Below are 22184 nucleotides of genomic sequence, written 5' to 3' on the forward strand. Positions count from 1 at the left end.
AAGTCTGGGGCTCCTTCTCAGGGCAAGGGCAGGAACAGCACTCCCTTGGGGCTGGAGCTCACCCGGCCTTCCTCGCCTCCTGGGCTGCTGGAGCCCACAAGCCCTGTCCTCTCACCTCCTGGCAGGCGGAGCCCCCGACGTGACCATTCTGACCGGGGGCAGGTTCTCCTCGGGCATCACAGGCTGTGTCAAGAACCTGGTGCTGCACTCAGCCCGACCCGGCGCCCCGCCCCCACAGCCCCTGGACCTGCAGCACCGCGCCCAGGCCGGGGCCAACACACGCCCCTGCCCCTCGTAGGCACCTGCCAGCCCCACACGGACTCCCGGGCCGCGCTCCAGCCCGACAACGTCGAGTATATTATTATTAATATTATTATGAATTTTTGTAAGAAACTGAGGCGATGCCACGCTTTGCTGCTACCGCCCTGGGCTGGACTGGAGGTGGGCACGCCACCCCCACCCACACAGCTGGGCAAAGCCACAAGGCTGGCGGGCAAGGCAGGTTTGATGGGAGTAGGCGCCTCAGAAAGCCACCAGGACTTGGGGTCAGGAATGGTGGCTGGGTGGGCCCAGAACTGCCCCCACTCTCCCCCTACCCACCAATGGAGCCCCCAAGATAGAGCTGGGTGGCCTGTTTCTGCAGCCCTTGGGCAGTTCTCACTCCTAGGAGAGCCAGCCTCGGCTTGTAGGCTGGTGCCCCACAGCTACCTGAGACGGGCATCGCAGGAACCTCTGCCACCCACTCAGGATTGGGAATTGTCTTTAGTGCCGGCTGTGGAGCAAAAGGCAGCTCACCGCTGGGCAGGCGGTCCCCATCCCCACCAGCTCGTTTTTCAGCACCCCCACCCACCTCCACCCAGCCCCTGGCACCTCCTCTGGCAGCCTCCCCTTCCTACCACGCCCTCCTCCTGGCCTGCATTCCCACCCCCTTCTGCCAGCACACAGCCCGGGGTTCCTCCCTCAGGGGCTGTAAGGGAAAACCCACCCCAACTCTTAACCAGGAGCTGCTACAGGCAGAGCCCAGCACTGAGAAGGCCCCGCCCACCGGGCCTTGCCCACCCCAGGCCACATCCCCACTCATCTGGAAGTGAAGGCCCAGGGACTCCTCAGATGCCGCTGGTGCCCAGGAAGAGCTAGTGCCTTGGGTGGGGGAAGGCAGAACTCACAACTGGGAGAGAGAGGAGGGGGATATGACCACCGACCACCCTGCCCCATCTGCGGGAGCCTGAAGATCCAGCTCGAGTGCCATCCTGCCAGTGGCTCCCAGACTGTGGGGTTGGGACGCCTGGCCTCCGTGTCCTAGAAGGGACCCTCCTGTGGTCTTTGTCTTGATTTTTCTTAATAAACGGTGCTATCCCCGCCAGGGGCCTCCCGTGTCTTTGATGAGGGCTTCACTCAGTGGAGTCTGTGGGTGGGGCAGAGCGGGGCAGGTGAGATCTGGGGGTGAAGCAAGGTGTTTTTGGATCAGTGAGGCTCCCAGACCCCCAACCCTGTGAGGCAGGAATCGTCCTATTTTCTGGAGGGGCAGCTGAGTCTCAGAGGGTCAAGAGGCCTGTCCAACATCAGACACAGAGCCAGGTTAGAACCCGAAGAGTCTGTCTGACCCCAGAGCCTAGTCTCATTCCCATGTGCCCAAAGCCCTCTAGGGATGGCCTCCCTGACCCTGGAAGGCTGGGCCACTCAGCTGCAGCCCCCTGGGGAGACCTGGCTGGGACATGGGTAGCAAATGGCAGATGTGCTGCAGCGGAGGCAGAGGCCACAGGCGCCAGGTTGCCAGGCCAGCCAGCTAGGAGAGCACCAGCACCAGAGGAGGCCCATGAGGAGGCCAGCAGAAGCCAGGAGCATCGAGGAGGCCAGCACCACCCCTTGGAGCTGGGGGCCTGTGGGAGGAGAAAGTCCACTCAGGCCTTGGCCTGGGCCCACTGCCCCTGTCTCCATCACCTGGAGAGGGACAGGTGTGATTTTGGCGGGGAGAGTAGGAGCAGGGTGTAACCTTCCAAAGCTGTGTCCTGTCTCGTGGGGTCCCTGCCTGCTGGGGGACTCCTCTCAGCTGCAATCTGGAGGGATCCTGCGGACCCAAGAGCTGGAGAGGGAGTCGGAGAGCTGGAGGTGTGGTGGTCTGTACTTCCTGTCTCGCTGGGCACTGGAGAGGGACCTACATGGGAAAGAACAGAACTAGCACACTGAGAACTGCCCTTTCTGGGGCACTTGCGTGTTTCATTCAGTCCTCACAAGACTTCCCTAGTTTGTCACTCTTTGTGTTTCCATTTTACAGAGAGGTTGTCACTTGCCAAGGTCACTTAGCTGGAAGTGATAGGAGGACTTGAATTCACACGGTCTGGCTCCAGGGCCTACGGTCTATGAGTGGAGCTACTTCTCAAGGAAGAGGGTGTACATGTACTGAGCATTGAGGCAGGGTCTCACTCTGTCGCGCAGGCTGGAATCCAGTGGCGCAGTCACCACTCACTGCAACTTCTGCCTCCCAGGCTCAAGCGATCCTCCCAGCTCAGCCTCCTGAGTAGCTGGGACTACCAGCACACGCCACCACACCTAGCTAATTTTTTTATTTTTTGTAGAGACAGGATCTCACTATATTGCCCAAGCTGGTCTTGACTCCTGAGCTCAAGCGATCCACCTGCCTTAGCCTCCCAAAATGCTGGGATTACAGGCGTGAGCCACCGTGCCCAGCCATGAGCATTTTCTGTACATCAAGCACCACACTCTGTGCTGGGCCCTTTACCTATGTATCCAGCTTACAGTTTACGACAATTCTGAAGGGTGAGGTTTATCCGCATTTCACAGATAAGGAAACTGAGCCATAGAGGTTCATTCTTCCATTCATTTGACTAGTATTCCTTGAGCATCTCTTATGCCCCAGGCATGGCTTTAGCAACTGGGGGATACAACCATAAGCACATGACAAATATGTCTTCATGGAACTGGGAGTTTAGTGTGGGGAGAAACAAAACACGTGAATAGAATTTCGGTCCCAAGGAGACACGTGCTAGTGAGAAAAATTACTCATGTTGGTGGGGGCAGGGCTGCTGCTTTTCTTACTGTGGCAAAGCACATAACATTTACCATTTAACCATGGTTAGGGGTACAGTTCAGTGGCATTAAATATATTCTGATAGGGTTTGGATCTGTGTTCCCACCCTAATCACAGGTCAAATTGTAATTCCCAGTGTTGGAGGTGGGGCCTGGTGGGAGGTGATTGGATCATGGGGGTGGATTTCTCATGAATAGTTTAGCACCAACCCCTTAGTGCTGTTCTCATGATAGTGAGTTCTTGCAAGATCTGGTTGTTTAAAGTGTGCAGTGCCTCCCCACTCTCTCTCCTACTCTGGCTGCACCTGCTCCCCTCGCCTTCTGCCAAGATTGTAAGTTTCCTGAGGCGTAAGTTTCCTGAGGCAACTCCAGATGCTGAGCAGATGCCTGCATCATGCTTCCTGTACAACCTGCAGAACTGTGAGACAATTAAACCTCTTTTCTTTATAAATTACCCAGTCTCCGGTGTTTTTTTATAGCAATGCGAGGACGGACTAATACACATTCACACTGGGCAGCCATCACCGCCGTCCATCTCCAGAACTTTGCATCTGCCTGAACTGAAACTCCATCAATTCCATTAACTCCATATCCTCCTTGTCCCCACCTCCCCAGCCCCTGGTGACCATGGCTCTACTTCCTGTCTCTGTGATTTTGACTATTCTAATATGCATATTAGAATATAATATATTAACAGTTATTAATAATATGACTTCTTTTTTTTTTTTTTTTTTTTTTTGAGGAGGAGTTTTGCTCTTGTTGCCCAGGCTGGAGTGCAATGGAGTAATCTTGGCTCACCAAAACCTATGCCTCCTGGGTTCAAGCGATTCTCCTGCCTCAGCCTCCCGAGTAGCTGGGACTACAGGCATATGCCACCACGCCCGGCTAATTTTGTATTTTTAGTACAAACGGGGTTTCTCCATGTTGGTCAGGTTGGTCTCTAACTCCCGACTACAGGTGATCCGTCCGTCTTGGCCTCCCAAAGTGCTGGGATTACAGGCGCAAGCCACTGCACTTGGCCAGGGTTGCTATTTTTATATAAAGGAGTCAGGGAAGAACTTAACTAGAGACCCACCGGGAAGCAAAGGAATGAGCTTGCAATGCAGATCTCAGAAGAAAAGTGGTAGAGGACACAGCTACTACAAAGGCCAGAACAAGGCCGGAGTGTGGAGGGGAGGCAGGGCCAGGGAGGAGGTGGGGCCAGGGAGGAGGCAGGGTCGGGAAAGAAGAGGCGGGGCCAGGAAATAAGGGGCGGGGCCAGATCGTGCAGGGCTTTCCAGCCCGAGGGAAGCTTTGCCTTCGATGAGCGAGATGAGGATTTTGAGCAGGAGAGTGACATAACCTGAGTTACTGCTTTAAAAGGTTCCTCTGGCGGGAAAGCATAAATCCCCACTCAAGTGGGCTACACATAGTGAATTCCCAAGAATACAGTGGGGAAAGATGGGGCCAAAAGCAACAGTGGAGAAATCAAGCAGACACGACTTCAGCCAGGCGGTCAAGGTCAGCGTCAACCACCACCCAACACCACCCAACACCAAAGTCATGTTGGGCATGTGTGCCTTTGATATGATGTGATAAAGATGGCATTTCACTTCTGTGAACTGTAACTCCAGTCTTATTATGAGAAAAGTACCAAATAAATCCCAATAGTGGGGCATCCTACAAAATCCTGAGCAGTACTCGCAACTGTCAAGGTCATCAAAAACAAGGAAATCCTGAGAAACTGCCACTGCCAAGGGGAGCCTAAAGAGGCATGATGACGATTAATGAATGTAACATGAGGCTGGGCGCGTAGGCTCACGCCTGTAATCCCAGCACTTTGGGAGGCCAAGGCGGGTGGATCACTTGAGGTCAGGAGTTAGACCAGTCTGGCCAACATGGCGAAACCCCGTCTCTATTAAAAATACAAAAATTAGCTGGGTGTGGTGGTGTGCACCTGTAATCCCAGCTACACAGGAGGCTGAGGCAGGAGAATTGCTTGAACCCGGGAGGCGGAGGTTGCAGTGAGCCGAGATCATGCCACTGCAGTCTATCTAGCCTAGGCAACACAGCAAGACTCTATCTGAAAAAAAGTAATAAAATAAATAAATAAATAAGTGTAACATGAGATGCTGAATGGGATCCTGGGACAGAAAAAGGACATTAGGCAAAAACTAGGGAAAACTGAATACACTGTGGACTTTAGTTAATATTGCTTCATTAATTAAAACAAATGTCTCATACTAATGTAAAATGTCAATAATAGCACCCAAACTGAGTGCTGGGTATATGAGAATTTTCTGTACTATCTTCTCAATTTTTTTGTAAATCTAACACTGCCCTGAGAAATGAAGTTCATGCAATCCCAGCACTTTGGGAGGCCAAGGCGGGAAGATCACTTGAGCCCAGGAGTTTGAGACTAGCCCTTGCAATATAGTGAGACCTCATCTCTACAAAAAACACAAAAATTAGCTGGGCATGGCAGCGCACGGTGTAGTCCCAGCTGCTCTGGAGGCTGAGGTGGGAGGAACACCTGAGCCCAGGAAGCAGAGGTTGCAGTGAGCCGAGATGGTGCCACTGCACTCCAGCCTGGATAACAGAATGAGACCCTATCTCAAAACACCAAACAAAGAAATAAACAAACAAGTTCATTTGAAAGAAAAAGAAGCCTCCCCCAGGCTTCCACGGGAAGAACATGCTGTCAGAGGCAAAGGACAGAAGGAGGGAGACCAGTTCAGAAGTTATTAGAACAACCCAGACGAGAACTGGTGGTGGCTCAAACCAGGTGATGGCAGAGCAAGTGTGAGAAGGGTCAGAGTCTGGAGAGCTTTCGAAGGACTTGTCGCTGGCTTGGTTATGGGTTATAGGCTATGGGTTGAGCGGGAAGTAAAAGATGACTCAGTGTGAGGCCTGGGCATCTGGAATGTGAAGCTGCTGCTCAGTGAGAGGGAAGCAGGATGCAGGGAGGGCTGTGGACCAGGAGTCCAGTGTGGGGCAAGTTAAGTTTGAGATTTCACCTATACATCCACGCAGAGATGCTGAGCAGGGAGAAGGTTATGTAGCTGAAGTTCAAAGACAAGTCCCACTGGTGATACAGTATAAATGAGATCCACAAGGGAATGAGCCTGGATGGAGGACAATGGGACATAGGACCTGGGTCTCAGGCACAAAGCAGACAGCATCAGGGAAATGACCAGGAACCTGCAAAGATGGCTGAGCGGGGGATGGGGAAGCTAAGTATGGGGGGTTCTGGGAAACTGTGTTTCACCCCTGTTCAACTGTACCTGGCAGCCCTACCTCCATCCCACTCCTAATTGGGTGTGGTGGGCAGGTGGAACATCTCTAGATCCCCAGGAAGGTTATTCCTGGGTGATTTATTCTGGTCCCTTCCACCAACCCTAGCCCTCCTATCCCACTCCCCTGTCTACAGAGATCATTCCTGCTCATTTTACTCACTGGCTTTATGACCTTGGGCAAGTCACTTCTCTCTAGGCCTCAGTTTCCCGATCTGTAAAGTGTGGGAGTCAGACTGGATTGATGGTTTTCAAATTATGTCTTGAGGGTGACACTCAGGGCCCTCAGAGAGACATCAGGCAGCCAGAGCCCCAGGACCACCATCCAGTTAAGGAGAGGGTATCTCCTTTGAACGTCTTGGGCCTCATTTAGCCAGGTCCCATTTAGCAAAAGTTTCCACCACTAAAGCATCATTTGGAATCTGCCGGATGCGATACATCTGCAGCGTAGCTCTCTGCCTGACTGCTCTGCCCCTCCAGCCCTTGGCCTAAGCCGATTCCACACTTCCGCTTTCCTCTCTCCTGCCTCCCCACCCGGGCCCTGCCCTAGGGAAGGGGAGTTACAGCCGGCCAGGCTTCCTTCCAGCTGTTCGGTAGGGCCCAGTCCGTACCCCGCACTGACCTCTGCAGTCAGCTGGTGGCCAGGAGCCCTGGTCACTGCCGTCGCCACAGTTGTCCATGCCCCAGGGGTCACACACGAGGCTTGAGGGGATGCACCTGCCATTCTGGCAGCGGAAGTAGGCAACACAAGGTCCTGAGGCCAGAAGCGGAAGCCTGAGGTGAGGATCCTGGTCCGGCCCACGACACAGCAGGGTGTGTGGTCCCATGGTGACAATGTGGGGGTGTGGGCAGGAGATAGCTGCTGTTGAGGATGCGGATGAGAGCATGGGTGAGTGTTTCAGGGGGAGGAGGGTGGAGGACAGCAGCTAACACGTACTGACTTCCAGGCACAGCTGTAAATACTTCACATCCTGGCCCATTGAGGCCCCACAATACCCTTATGGGGCAAGTACTGTTATTAATTTTATTGTTTTTAAATTATTATATTTTAAAAATTTGTTGTTGTTGTTTTAGGCAGGTCTCTCTCTGTCACCCAGGCTGGTCTTGAATTCCTGAACTCAAGTGATCCTCATGCCTTGGCCTCCCAAAGTGCTGGGATTACAGGTGTAAGCCAGGGCGCCCAGTTGGGTGAGTATTATTAATTGCAGTTCCAAGAGGCCCCTTTCCTGGCTTGAGTTGGTTTCTGCTGCCTACAGGCCTGGAGAGTCCTGACCACACCCTTCTCAAACATCTGAAGGGCTGACCCAGCGCGGAGCAGCCAGCATGTGGCATGAGAGCGTGGGAGCTGTGTGTAAGCATGCAAGGTGGTACTGTGTGCATATGAGGTGTGTGATAATGGTGAGTGTGCACTGTGAGGCGTGTGCTGCAGTGAGTGAAAGGCATGAGTGTGGAGTGTGTGGGGGCGATGAGGTGCGTGGGTTGCATGTGTCGTGTGTGTGGATGTCAGAGTGTGAGGTGTGTACATGTGTGGGAGTTCTGTGTGAATGTGTGTGGGGAGGAAGTTGTGTGTGTGTGTGTGTGTGTGTATGTGTGTGTGCACTGGGGCTGGTAGGACAGTCTGGCACACACATCCACGGTAGCCAGATTTATATGGTTGACTCTTAAGATCCGGGAGGTCCCTTATTGTGACCCTGCCACTAGCCACTACCTTCTTCCCTCCCTTTAGACCCAGTCCCTGCCACCTTGTGCTTCGGGCGCCCGCGCCATTCCCCTGTTGGCAGCAGCCCTCCCCGGGGCCCCCACTGTGGCCCCAGTCCCGCATGGCCTCTGCATAGGGCCCCGTCCCGGCCTTCAGCCCCAGCTCACCCAGACGGAAAGAGGTGCCTTCGCCCACGAAGTCCACGCGGGGCTGGCGGCCTCTCGTAACCAGGCGCAGGCCTAGGAAGGGGCCGGAGGATGCCACGGGGACCGGGATGGTCAGGCCGCAGAGGGCGGACCCCAGGGGCCGGGGCGCCCCCGGCGGGCCCTCGTAGAACTGCAGGTAGGAGCCGGGGGCGCACGGGCCGGCCGGGGCCGGGGAGGAGGTGTTGAGCGCCGGGGGCGCGGGGGTCAGGCTGTAGACCAGGAAGAAGCGGAACTGGAAGCGGATCCGGTCGCCGGGGGCCGCCGCCTGCATCCAGAGCCAGCAGTCCGTGTCCGGAGCCACGAAGTAGAACCTGAGCGAGGCGGCATGCGAGCGCAGCAGCAGCCCGTCCCCCTGCCACGTCTGCCCGCACAGGTCCGCCAGGTCGGCTGCAGCGGAAGGCACGGACCCTGGAGCCGCGCGGCGCGACCCCGAACTCGACTCTGCCCCCTGCCGGCTGTGTGATCCACTAGCCCTCTCTGAGCCTCAGTTTCCTTATCGGTAAGATGGGGATGATTAAGCAATCTCAGAATGATTGTGAGGACTAAATGATTTAATTTAATTTAATTCAAATCTACAATCCCTTATTCAAAACCCTAAGATGCGGGGCCAAGCACGGTGGCTCACGCCAGTAATCCCAGCACTTTGGAGGCCACGGCGGGTGGATCACCTGAGGTCAGGAGTTTGAGACCAGCCTGGCCAACATGGTGAAACCCCGTTTCTACAAAAAATTAGCTGGGCGTGGTGGCACGCACCTGTAATCCCAACTATTTGAGAGGCTGAGGCAGGAGAATTTCTTGAACTCGGGAGGCGGAGGTTGCAGCAAGCCGAGATCGCGCCACTGCACTCTAGCCTGGGCAACACAGCAAGACTCCATCACAAAAAAAAAAAAAAAAAAGGAGAGCTGTGTGATAAGGAGCCCCTTTTCTTCCTGCTTTTGAAAGTTGCTGACTGAGGATGAGGACGGGATGTCCAGAGCTGCAGCAGCCATTTTGCAAAGATGAGGTCAGAGCATTTCAGAGGAACAGTGACATTGTTGAGCCGTTGAGTTAACCATCTCTGGAATTACCTATGACCACTCTTAAGTGAAACAGCAAATATCCTACCATTTAAGCCCCATTTAGTTTGTTGTCTGTTACTTACAGCCCAAAATATCCTCACTGGTACAGGGTTGTTGTGAGGATTAAATGAGATGATGTGTGAGTACTCAAAGTAGCCCTGATTTCTGTAAAGACAGAGAGAAAAGAGTAGGTGGGTTTTCTGGTGCAAGATAGGGACCAGTGGGTGCTTGAGGACCAGTCAGGATAAGGGTCTTTGAGGAAAAAAAATCCTTCATCAGAGCTCAGGATATGAAGCACTTTCCAATATTTGGTATTTCTCTGCTAAAGCTAGAGCCCACCGTGAAGGTACATAGAGCAGGCATGGAGTTTAGAGAGTAAGCAAATTGGGCACCCCTTTTTTTTTTTTTTTTTTTTTTTTTTGAGACAGAGTCTCTCTCTGTTGCCAGGCTGGAGTGCAGTGGTGCAATCTCGGCTCACTGCAGCCTCCGACTCCCTGGTTCAAGCGATTCTCCTGCCTCAGCCTCCCAAGTAGCTGGGATTACAGGCAGATGCCACCATGCCCAGCTAATTTTTGTATTTTTAGTAGAGATGGGGTTTCACCATGTTGGCCAGGCTGGTCTCGATCTCCTGACCTCCTGATCCGCCCACCTCAGCATCACAAAGTGCTGGGATTACAGGTGTGAGCCACCGTGCCCGGCCAGGAATTGGGCACCTTTTATGTGCCAGGCATTGTGAAGTGTCTTGCGTGGCTTATCTCATCTTATATGCACAATAATCATTGCCTTTAAGGGGCAAGGGCCTATTATTTTCATTTTACTGCCAAAGAAATTCAGACAGAGAGTTGAAACAATGATCTCAAAGGTACAAACAGAAGAAGTGGCAGAGTGTGTAAATGCAGCTTTTCTGAATCCAAAGCCTACAGAGTTTTGCAAAGCAGGCCCTGAGGGCTGTCCTGCCCGCTCCCAGACTCCTGCTTCTAGGTGAGTGGGAGGTCCAGCCTTCCAGAAGGCTTAGGGTTGGACTTGGGGATGCCAAGCAAACTGGAAACACAGTTTCCCAGCCTCCTCCAACTCAAAAGGTCTCAGCCCAGCAAGACGAGTGCTGACTGGGGAGACATATTCTCTAAGGATGGTGGGGGCCCAACCATCTTCTGGGTACCCCAACCAAGCCCCCTCATACTTACCTGTCTCCAAAGCAGTTGCAGTCAGGGCGGCTGCCCCCAGCAAGAGCAACCTTTGGGGCAACTGCAGAAGACAAGCCTCCATCCAGGCTCTGCTGTGCCCAGCAATGGGGCAGACCCACAGAATCTTCAGCTTGGGGTTTCTGGGGAGACTGGGGTATGGGGCCTGGTCAGGCCAGCAGGGAGGCTGGTGGGACACAAGGAGAAGGAGACAAGTCCTCCAGCCCCCTGGTCTCTTCAGTATGATCTTTGTGCTCCGCCTTCCAGATCCTCCTCCTTTGGTTCAGAACTGTGTCCAGGGGTTGCCATGGAGATTTGGGGCCAGGGCTAGAGCCTGGGGAGAGGAGGCAGGGAGGAGATCTGCTCCTCTTCTGCCAGACAGGAATCAGGAAACTCAGATCCGGTTCAGCCACAGGGTTTCTGGGAGGAGGACCTGCAGGAAGCCAGATATGCTACCTTCCTAGATCAGTTGTCACCTTAGGGACTGAGCTTCAGGGAGGTCCAGGACACCAAAGGAGCCTCTCCGAGGGCCTAGAGAGCAGCAGGCAGCAAAGGAGTACTGGACCAGGAGTCTGCTCTATTACCAACAAGCCATTCCTGCCTCAGGGCCTTTGCACTCATAGATCCCTCTGTCTGGAGTGTTTTCCCCCCATAGCAGTGCACGGTTGACTTCTTCAGGTCATCAGGTTGTGGCTCATATGACACCTCCACAGACCACACTCTCCTGACCACCTCTCCATCTAAATTAACACTCTCTCTCTCCTTGTCACTCAGTCACATCTCAAATGTATCATCCCAGCACTCTCTGGAATTATTTGGCTTATTCATTTCTTGTTGTATATATTGCCCACTGGCCTCCACTAAAATTATATTCCATGAGTATCTTGTTTACCTCTGAACCCCTATGTCATAGCACAACCACTGGCACAAAGCAGGCACCTAGGAAATAATGAAGGAATAAGTGTGTGACATTAAACAAATGACCCTTTTTTCTGGATTTTACTTCCCCATGTGTAAAATTAATACCCTGGACTAATTCAGACTTTTTCAAAACGTGTTATTAGTGAACAATTTTTTTTCAAAAGGTATCTTACAAGGAACCTTAATCTAAAAACTGAAGCTTTTCGAGCCCTGGCATCCTTCTCTGGAAAATGGGATAATGACAATTCCAACCACATACTTACATTGTAAGAATTAAGTAACTTGGCCCAGCGTGGTGGCTCATGTCTGTAATCCCAGCACTTTGGGAGGCCGAGGTGGGTGGATCACAAGGTCAGGAGTTCAAGGCCAGCCTGGCCAACATAGTGAAACCCCATCTCTACTAAAAATACAAAAAAAATTAGCTGGGCATGGTGGCACCTCCCTAGTAGTCCCAGCTACTCGGGAGGCTGAGGCAGGAGAATCGCTTGAATCCGGGAGTCAGAGGTTGCAGTGAGCCGAGATTGTGCCATTGCACTCCAGCTTGGGCAACAGAGTGAGACTTCATCTCAAAAAAAAAAAAAAAGAATTGGCCGGGCGCGGTGGCTCAAGCCTGTAATCCCAGCATTTGGGAGGCCGAGACAGGTGGATCACGAGGTCAGGAGATCGAGACCATCCTGGCTAACACGGTGAAACCCCGTCTCTACTACAAAATACAAAAAAACTAGCCGGGCGAGGTGGCGGGCGCCTGTAGTCCCAGCTACTCCGGAGGCTGAGGCAGGAGAATGGCGTGAACCCGGGAGGCGGAGCTTGCAGTGAGCTGAGATCCGGCCACTGCACTCCAGCCTGGGCAACAGAGCGAGACTCCGTCTCAAAAAAAAAAAAAAAGAATTAAGTAACTTAATACAAGTTGGGTACTTGGGATAGTGTCTATCATGTAGTAAAGTATTCAATGTATGTCAGCTTGAATGATGATCATTAATGTCATCATTATTATTTAAACAGAGGTTTCAAGTGTGGGCGAGGGGAGGAGCTAAGCAGCCCAAATTGGCAGTGCCTGAGACACCACCTCAAAATCCCAGGAATCCATGAGAAGGTTAAAACCTCTGGACCTGGCCGGGCACAGTGGCTCACACCCATAATCCCATCACTTTGGGAGGCCAAGGCAGGCCGATCACCTGAGGTTGGGAATTCAAGACCAGCCTAGCCAACATGGTGAAACCCCATCGCTACTATAAATACGAATATCAGCCGGGTGTTGTGGCACATGCCAGTAATCCTAGCTACTCAGGAGGCTGAGGCACAAGAATCGCTTGAACCCAGGAGGCGGAGGTTGCGGTGAGCCGAGATTGCACCACTGCACTCCAGCCTGGGCAATAAAGGAAAAAAAAAAAAAACCACCTCTGGACCTATTATTCCCTAACAGCTCTCCCTCCTGGAGCGGTCATTTGATGCAACCTTGATTTCCTACGGTGCATGATGTCCAAATCTGTGCCCCTGGGGGACTCCGAGAAGACTCAAATCTTCCCTCAGCAAGAATGAACTTATCATGAAGCCCACTGAAGTTTAAACTTTAGAACTCATCACTTGCATGGGATTATATGTTTTGTTTGTTTGTTTGTTTGTTTTTTGAGATGGAGTCTCACTCTGTCACCCAGGCTGGAATGCAGTGGCATGATCTCAGCTCACTTCAACCTCCCAGGCTGGAGTGCAGTGGTGTGATATCAGCTCACTCCTACGTCCCAGGCTAGAGTGCGGTGGCACAGTATCAGCTCACTGCAACCTCCGCTTCCCGGGTTCAAGAGATTCTCCTGCCTCAGCTTCCTGAGTAGCTGGGAGTACAGGCGCGCGCCACCACACCCAGCTAATTTTTTATTTTTACTAGAGACGGGGTTTCATCATGTTGGTCAGGCTGGTCTCGAACTCCGAACCTCAGATGATTCGCCCACCTCGGCGTCCCGGAGTGCTGGGATTACAGGAGTGAGCCACCACGCCTGGCTGGGATTATATGTTTTTATAAAATTTGCAAAAGTGGCCGGGCACAGTGGCTCAAGCCTGTAATCCCAGCATTTGGGAGGCCGAGACGGGCGGATCACGAGCTCAGGAGATCGAGACCATCCTGGCCTACACGGTGAAACCCCGTCTCTACTAAAAAATACAAAAAAAAAAAAAAAAACTAGCTGGGCGAGGAGGCGGGCGCCTGTAGTCCCAGCTACTCGGGAGGCTGAGGCAGGAGAATGGCGTCAACTCGGGAGGCGGAGCTTGCAGTGAGCTGAGATCCGGCCATTGCGCTCCAGCCTGGGTGACAGAGCGAGACACCGTCTCAAAAAAAAAAAAAAAAAAAAATTTGCAAAAGTAAGAATGGTTATAAACTTTCGGTTTTGCAAGATGAAAATGTTTTAGAGATCTGTTGCACAGTAATGTGAAAATACTTAACACTACTGAACTGTACACTTAGAATGGCTAAGACAAGCCAGGTGCAAGGCTCACACCTTTAATCTCAACACCTTGGGAGCCTGAGGCGAGAGGATCACTTGAAACCAGGAGTTCAAGACCAACCTGGGCCTGTAATCCCAGCTTTTTTTTTTTTTTTTTTTTTTTGAGACGGAGTCTCGCTTTGTCGCCCAGGCTGGAGTGCAGTGGCACCATCTCGGCTCACTGCAAGCTCTGCCTCCTGGGTTCACGACATCTCCTGCCTCAGCCTCCGAGTAGCTGGGACTACAGGCACGCACCACCATGCCCGGCTAATTTTTTGTATTTTTAGTAGAGACGGGGTTTCACCGTGTTAGCCAGGATGGTCTCGATCTCCTGACTTCGTGATCCGTCCGCCTCGGCCTCCCAAAGTGCTGGGATTACAGGCGTGAGCCACCGTGCCCGGCTGTAATCCCAGCTACTCAGGAGGCTGAGGCAGGAGAATTCCTTGAACCCAGGAGGCAGAGGTTGCAGTGAGCCAAGATCGAGCCACTGCACTCCAGCCTGGGCGACAGAGTGAGACTCCATCTCAAAAACAAAAACAAAAAAAGACCAACCGCGGCAACATAGCGAAACCCTGTCTCTACAAAACATTAAAGTTAAAATTTAAAAATTAGGTGGTACCTATACTCCTAGCTGTACTATAGTTAGTCAGGAGGCTAAGGCAGAAGGATCACTTGAGCCCAGAAGCTTGAGGTTACAGTGAGCTATGATCATGACACTGCACTCCAACCTAGGCAACAGAGCAGACCCTATCTCAAAAAAAATGGTTCAGATAGTTAAGTTTTGTTATGTATTTTCTTGCCATAATTTTTTAAAATTTTGCAAACATAAGGGGTACATGTTCTCAGGACCTCTTGATACTGTGCCTCAAGCCAATTAAAATTTTTTAAAAATAAAAATAGGGTCAGGAGTGGTGGCTCACTCCTGTAATCCCAGGACTTTAGGGAGGCCAAAGTGGGTGGATCACTTGAGGTCAGGAATTCAAGACCAGCCTGGCCAACCTGGTGAAACCGCATCTCTACTAAAAATACAAAAATCAGCTGGGCATGGCCGGGCACGGTGGCTCACGCCTGTAATCCCAGAACTTTGGGAAGCCAAGGCAGGCAGATTGCCTGAGATCAGGAGTTCGAGACCAGCCTGACCAACATGATGAAACCTTGTCTCTACTAAAAATACAAAAATTAGCCAGGCATGGTGGTGGGCGCCTGTAATCCCAGCTACTTGGGAGGCTGAGGCAGGAGAATTGCTTGAACCTGGGAGGTGGAGGTTGCAGTGAGCTGAGACTGGGCCATTGCACTCCAACCTGGGTGATAGAATGAGACTCCATCTCAAAAAAAAAAAAAAAATTTTAACTGGGTGTGGTGGCAGGTGCCTGTAATCCCAGCTACTTGGGAGGCTGAGGCAGGAGAATCACTTGAACCCAGGAGGCGGAGGTTGCAGTGAGCCAAGATAGCGCCATTGCACTCCAGCCTGGGTGACAGAGTGAGACTCCGTCTCAAAAAAAAAAAAAAAATTTTTAAATAAAAATAGGCCATGTGCGGTGGCTCACACGTGTAAACCCAGCACTTTGGGAGGCCGAGACAAGCAGATCACCTGAGGTCAGGAGTTTGAGACAAGCCTGGCCAACGTGGTAAAACCCCATCTCTACTAAAAATACAAAAATTAGCAGGTGTAGGGGTGTGCGTGTGGATTCCCAGCTACTTGGGAGGCTGAGGCAGGAGAATTGCTTGAAGGCAGGAGAATTGAACCCAGGAGGCAGAGGTTGCAGTGAGCCAAGGTTGCGCCATTGCACTCCAGCCTGGGTGACAGAGTGAGACTCCGTCTCAAAAAAATAAAAATAAGTTAATTAAAATAAAATAAAATATTAAAATAAAAATTTTGTAAACATAAGATATTTTAACCATAGTTAGTTCAGACTTTTTTTCTCTTTCCACTCCCAAACTGTCCTTCATCACACCTCACTTTATAGCAGGTGGCCACAGGTGTTTTGAAATCCGGCTGGGGAGAGGCTGATTTGGGTTTAGGGCTGGGGGTCAGTATATTTATGGGATTCTGGCCCCTTGCGAGTACAGTTATATTATTGCTAGGTGCTCCAAGTGGCATTCGGGAATAGTCCTAATGCCACTGTGCTGTCTTCCTGAGTGTTGTGCTCTGAAGGTGCTGAATCAGAGATGATATGATGCCCAGCCCCAGGAGTACAAGGGCATTGTAAGAGAAATAAAATCTGAAATGCAGGAAGCCAGAAATAGTGTGTGGAAAATCCTTCCAAATACACAGCTCACATATGTAAGATATTTTATAGCAGTTGCTCCAAATGTAACAACAATCATTAAGAGTTAAATAATCTTACCAACGATGAATTGCAAAGCTGAAGGAAAATAATTCCTGCTGGGCGCGGTGGCTCAAGCCTGTAATCCCAGCACTTTGGGAGGCTGAGACGGGCGGATCACAAGGTCAGGAGATCGAGACCATCCTGGCTAACATGGTGAAACCCCGTCTCTACTAAAAAAAATACAAAAAACTAGCCGGGCGAGGTGGCGGGCGCCTGTGGTCCCAGCTACTCCGGAGGCTGAGGCAGGAGAATGGCGTAAACCCAGGAGGCGGAGCTTGCAGTGAGCTGAGATCCGGCCACTGCACTCCAGCCTGGGCGACAGAGCCAGACTCAGTCTCAAAAAAAAAAAAAAAAAAAAAAAAAGAAAAGAATTCCTAAACTATCACTAATAAAAAACTAATTTTGATCAATCATGGTAGAGGAAAGGCTGAATTATCTTTCCAGTCCTGCTATAAAAATATCCTGGCCAGGCCGGGCGCGGTGGCTCAAGCCTGTAATCCCAGCACTTTGGGAGGCCAAGACGGGCGGATCACGCGGTCAGGAGATCGAGACCAGCCTGGCTAACACGGTGAAACCCCGTCTCCACTAAAAAATACAAAAAACTGGCCGGGCGAGGTGGCCGGCGTCTGTAGTCCCAGCTACTCGGGAGGCTGAGGCAGGAGAATGGCATAAACCCGGGAGGTGGAGCTGGCAGTGAGCTGAGATCCGGCCACTGCACCCCAGCCTGGGCGACAGAGCGAGACTCCGTCTCCAAAAAAAATAAATAAATAAAAATAAAAATATCCTGGCCAGGGGCAGTGGCTCACACCTATAATCCCAGGCCTTTGGGAGGCCGAGGCGGGCAGATCGCGAGGTCAGGAGTTTGAGACCAGTCTAGCCAACAGGATGAAACCCCATCTCTACTAAAAGTACAAAAAAATAGCTGGGCATAGTGGCAGGCGCCTGTAATCCCAGCAACTCAGGAATCTGGGGCAGGAGAATCGTTTGAACCTAGGAGACTGAAGTTGCCGTGAGCCAAGATCGTACCATTACACTCCAGCCTGGGCAACAGGGCGAGACTCCCTCTCAAAAACAAAAAATCCTACTGCCCAGGCACAGTGGTTCATGCTTGTAATCCCAGCACTTTGGGAGGTGGAAGTGGGAGGATCGCTTGAGGCTAGGAGTTCGGGACCAGCCTGGGCAACATACTGACCAAACCCCATCACTACAAAAAGCATAAAAATTAACAGGCGTGGAGGCATGCATCTGTAGTCCCAGCTACTTGGGAGGCTGCAGCAGGAAGATTGCTTGAGCCCTGGAGTTCAAGGCTGCAGTGAGCTATGATCATTCCACTGCACTCCACCCTGGGCAACACAGCAAGACTCCATCTGGCAAAAAAAAAAAAAATAGAGAAAATATCATACAGTTGCTATCACATAAAGAATCAAAAAGTGTGCAGCCAAAAAAAAAAAGTAAGCAAAAAAGGCCAGGTGCTGAGGCTCACACCTGCAATCTCAGCATTTTGGGAGGCTGAGGTGGGAGGATTGCTTGAGCCCAGGAGTTCAAGATCAGCCTGGGCAGCACTGTGAGACCCTGTCTCTATTTGAAAAAAAAAAAAAAAGGTATTATAGAAGAATGTTAAGCAGTTAACAAAAATTTGTTATTATTTTGGATTTTATATTATTTGTCTTATTTGTCAGCTTTTTACATTTCAAGACTTGTTGGGCTGGGCGCGGTGGCTCAAGCCTGTAATCCTAGCACTTTTGAGAGGCCAAGACGGGCGGATCACGAGGTCAGGAGATCGAGACCATCCTGGCTAACACAGTGAAACCCCGTCCCTACTAAAAATACAAAAAAAAAATTAGCCGGGCATGGTGGCGGGCGCCTGTAGTCCCAGCTACACGGGAGGCTGAGGCAGGAGAATGGCGTAAACCCGGGAGGCGGAGCTTGCAGTGAGCTGAGATCCGGCCACTGCACTCTAGCCCGGGTGACAGAGCGAGACTCCGTCTCAAAAAAAAAAAAAAAAAAAAAAAAAAAAAAAAGACTTGTTGGGTTTTTGTCTCATTCTAAATAAATATTCACTTTCTTTCTTTTTTTTTTTTTTGTTGAGACAGAGTCTCGCTTTGTCGCCCAGACTGGAGTGCAGTGGCCGGATCTCAGCTCACTGCAAGCTCCGCCTCCCAGGTTCACGCCATTCTCCTGCCTCAGCCTCCCGAGTAGCTGGGACTATAGACGCCCGCCACCTCGCCCGCCTAGGTTTTTGTATTTTTTAGTAGAGACGGGGTTTCACCGTGTAAGCCAGGATGGTCTCGATCTCCTGACCTTGTGATCCGCCCGTCTCGGCCTCCCAAAGTGCTGGGATTACAGGCTTGAGCCACCGCGCCCGGCAATATTCACTTTCAAACCTGATTTTTTTTTTTTTTTTTTTAGATGGAATCTCACTCTGTTGCCCAGGCTGGAGTGTAGTGGTGCAATCTCGGCTCACTCCAGCCTCTGCCTCCCTGGTTCAATGAATTTTCCTGTCTCAGACTCCCAAGGAGCTGGGACTACAGCTGCTCATCACCACACCCGGCTAATTTTTGTATTTTTTGTAGAGATAGGGTTTCACCATATTGATCAGGCTGGTCTCGAACTCCTGACCTCAGGTGATCCCCCTGCCTCAGCCTCCCAAAGTGCTGGGATTACAGGAATAGGCCAGCACATCTGGCCTCAAACCTGACTTCTGTTAATAATTTCATATTTTAAAGAGGGCCCCCAAATTGTTTCTGCTTAAAGGATGCATATGAGTTTCTGTGCAGAAACTGTGCAGAGGACCCAGTATGTGTCATGGTCACAGAGGAGCTATTCTGGGAACAGGCTGGTATGGCTAAATCCTGCTGCACAGAAAAGAGGAGAGAAACGACAACAATATTAACGATAATAGGCCAAGTGAGCCAAGATCATGCCACTGTACTCCAGCCTGGGCAATAGAGGGAGACCTTGTCTCAAGAACAAAACAAGCCCGGGCACGGTGGCTCACACCTATAATCCCAGCACTTTGGGAGGCCGAGGCGGATGGATCACGAGGTCAGGAGTTCAAGACAAGCCTGGCCAAGATGGTGAAACCCTGTCTATACTAAAAATACAAAAATTAGCCAGGTGTGATGGCAGGTGCCTGTAATCCCAGCTACTCGGGGGGCTGAGACAGAGAATTGCTTGAACCCGGGAGGTGGAGGTTGCAGTGAGCCGAGATCGCACCCCTGCACTCCAACCTGGGCGACAGAGTGAGACTCCGTCTCAAAAGCAAAAACAATAATAGTAACTTCCTGGCCCCTTGATCAGCCTCTGTGCTGAGATATTCCTACCTTTCATGACTAGGAACAAACAGCTCGTACATCCTTACATATTTCTAGAGACTACTGTTTTTTTGTTTTGTTTTGTTTTGTTTTTTTTGAGATGGAGTCTCACTCTGTTAACCAGGCTGTAGTGCAGTGGTTCGATCTTAGCTCACTGCAACCTCTGCCTCCCAAGATCGGCTGATCCTCCCACCTCAGCCTCCCAAGTAGCTGGAATTACAGGCATGTGCCACCTCACTCGGCCAGAGATTACTTCTTGAGTGATTACAGCATGCCAAGCACTGGCTTTAAGTTTGTCATATGCTCTATCACACATAATCTTCACAATATGTCACAATGACCCTGCAAAGAGGGCATTCTTTTAGGAACCTCATTTAAATGATGAGAAATCTGAGGTAAGGGGGTAGAGTCTTCCCCTGGGCCACACTTCCCAGCCGTATGACCCTTAGGCAAGCGACCTGATTGCTCTGTGCCTCAGGTTTTTAATCTACAAAGTGGAGACAATATTGAAGTATCTTATGGGGAAGATTAAAATGGAAAAAAAATACATATACATTCATTTTTCAAATTTCACTAACCTCTGTTTTAAGCATTGAAGAAATTTCAGGGAACAAAATAAACAAAATTTCTGGGCCAGGCATTGTGGCTCATGTCTGTAATCCCAGCACTTTGGAAGGGCAGGAGGAATGCTTAAACTCAGAAGTTCAAGGCTACAGTGAACTATGATTGTGCCACTGAACTCCAGCCTGGGTGACAGAGCGAGACCTTGAAAAAAACAAAATAAAATTTTTCTAATGTTGCGGAACTTACATTCCAGTGGAGGATAGATGAGTAAGATGTTTGATATATTGAACAGTGATAAATACTAAAGAGAAAAAACATAAAGCATGGTTGGCAGGCATATCAGAGGGGTGTTGACATTTTGATGGGACAGCCAGGGAAAGTCACACTGAGAGGGGTCTTTTGAGTAAAGACCAGAAAGAAGCAAGGGGGCCAGTCATGCAGTTATTTGGAGAAAGAACATCCTAGGCAGAGGCAATAGCAAGTGCAAAGGCTCTGAGGCAGGAATGTGCCTGGCACAAGCAATATGTGCGGAACAAAGGCAGAGATGCAAAGAGTGATAAAGATGAGTCAGATAACGTCGGGCCCTAGAGGTCATTATAAAGACGTTGGCTTTTTCCACTGGGCACGAGGGCTCATGCCTGTAATCCCAGCACTTTGGGAGCCCACAGCTGGTGGATCACCTGAGGTCAGGAGTTTGAGACCAGCCTGGCCAACGTGGTGAAACCCCGTCTCTACTAAAAATACAAAAATTAGCTGGGCATGGTGGTGGGCACCTGTAGTCCCAGCTACTCAGGAGGCTGAGGCAGGAGAGTCACTTGAACCCAGGAGGGAGAGGTTGCAGTGGGCCGAGATTGCCCCACTGCACTCTAGCCTGGGTGACAGGGTGAGACTCCATCTCAAAAAAAAAAAAAAAAGAAAAGACTGCCTTTTTCTCCAACTGAGATGAGAACTACTGGGTAAGGCCAGATGCTGCAGGACCAGATAGGAAACTATTTGAATAAGAAGTCTAGAGGTGATGATGGCCTGGACCAAGGTAGCTAGAAGTGTTCAAATTCTGGACATACTTTGAAGGTATAGCCAATAGGATTTGCTGAAGGATTGGACTTGGGTAGTGCAGGAAACAGAGGCACCAAGGTTGGCACCCAGGATTCCAAAGTAGGCATCTGGAAGGATGGAGCTGCATAACTGAGATGGCGGGGACCGAGAGGAGCCGGCTTGGGGAGGATGAGGAGCTCAGTTTTGGACACATCTAGACTGAGATGACTGCTGGACATCCCGGTGGAGAGAGAGGACAATGGCAGTTGGATCTCCAAGTCTGGAGTTGGGGATGGGGGAAGTGTGCACTGGGGATATAATTTTGGGAGTGCTTCACACATGGATGAGATGTAATGCCACGGGCATAAGCCGAAGGGAGAGGGGCTTGGTCCTATCCTAACCCTTCTCCTGTGGAATCCTACTGGTACCCATGGTTCTGGAGCAAAATGCCCCCTAGAGGACAGTCAAAGCAAATCAAAGAATGGGAACACAGCCCTGCATCCCAGCAACAGCTCCCTGGAGGCTGCAGGATGCCTCCCAGTTTAGAGGCAGGGGAGGGTGGCAGCTCTACCAAGAAGCCAAGTTCTCAGCATCGCAGGACTGAGGCCTCGGTCTCTTCCCTCTATGTTTTGGCCACTGTAGAGAAGGACAACTGCCCTGCTTGCCCGACACGCCCTTACCATTCTATAGAATAAGGACCTCAAGGCCAGGTGCGGTGACTCATGCCTGTAATCCAACACTTTGGGAGGCCGAGGCAGGCGGATCACATGAGGCTAGGAGTTCAAGACCAGCTTAACCAACATGACAAAACCCCGTCTCTACAAAAAATACAAAAATCAGCCCAGCGTGGTGGTGCACATCTGTAATCCCAGCTACTCAGGAGGCTGAGGCACAAGAATCACTGAGATCGTGCCACTGCACTCCACCCTGGGCGACAGAGTAAGACCCTGTCTGAAAAAAAAAAAAATAGGACCTCAAGCAAGATGGTTTTATCTCTAAGGGGCTTAGATATGGGCTGATGTTTGTGCATTGAGGATATCACGTCTCATGTCACATTCTTTTTTTTTTTTTTGAGTCAGAGT

General features: G+C 50.9%; 2 protein-coding genes and 1 long non-coding RNA gene across 6 annotated transcripts in view; 2 read left to right on the forward strand and 1 right to left on the reverse strand.

The window, feature by feature from the left end:
• Positions 1-1363, forward strand: part of HSPG2 (heparan sulfate proteoglycan 2) — a 117192-nt gene extending 115829 nt beyond the window's left edge. For all 3 annotated transcript variants that reach the window (XM_077970757.1, XM_077970751.1, XM_077970748.1), the window contains one exon: positions 126-1363. In XM_077970757.1, the coding sequence (XP_077826883.1) occupies positions 126-298 (173 nt within the window). In that variant the 3' untranslated portion in view covers positions 299-1363. The remainder of the gene's footprint in view (positions 1-125) is intronic.
• LDLRAD2 (low density lipoprotein receptor class A domain containing 2) lies at positions 128-10751 on the reverse strand. Of its 2 annotated transcripts, none has more exons than XM_077970763.1 (5): positions 10468-10751; positions 8187-8612; positions 6943-7074; positions 1994-2155; positions 128-1405 (listed from the first exon to the last, which is right to left on the reverse strand). In XM_077970763.1, exons 1-5 carry the CDS (start codon positions 10547-10549, stop codon positions 1392-1394), a joined length of 816 nt encoding a protein of 271 aa, XP_077826889.1. In that variant the 5' UTR covers positions 10550-10751; the 3' UTR covers positions 128-1391. The 2 variants fall into 2 exon arrangements, with proteins under 2 accessions (XP_077826889.1, XP_077826894.1); XM_077970768.1 differs by having other exon boundaries at positions 128-1880; positions 10468-10549.
• On the forward strand, positions 8472-20986 carry LOC144335439 (uncharacterized). The gene is made up of 3 exons (XR_013406292.1): positions 8472-8831; positions 9969-11009; positions 20565-20986. It is a non-coding gene; the product is annotated as an uncharacterized LOC144335439 (long non-coding RNA).
• Positions 20987-22184: the final 1198 nt, after the last annotated feature.

Source organism: Macaca mulatta, chromosome 1, assembly GCF_049350105.2.
Source record: "Macaca mulatta isolate MMU2019108-1 chromosome 1, T2T-MMU8v2.0, whole genome shotgun sequence".
NCBI lineage: Eukaryota > Metazoa > Chordata > Mammalia > Primates > Cercopithecidae > Macaca > Macaca mulatta.

Excerpts from the sequence above, each read along its gene's own strand:
- LDLRAD2 (XM_077970768.1), bottom strand. The coding sequence starts at position 10,549 with ATGGAGGCTTGTCTTCTGCAGTTGCCCCAAAGGTTGCTCTTGCTGGGG. Across the intron at positions 8,613-10,467 it reads TGCAACTGCTTTGGAGACAG|CCGACCTGGCGGACCTGTGC; the intron begins GTAAGTATGAGG and ends CTTCCGCTGCAG. Across the intron at positions 1,881-1,993 it reads ACAGGACACAGCTTTGGAAG|GCCCCCAGCTCCAAGGGGTG; the intron begins GTTACACCCTGC and ends CTCCTCCCACAG.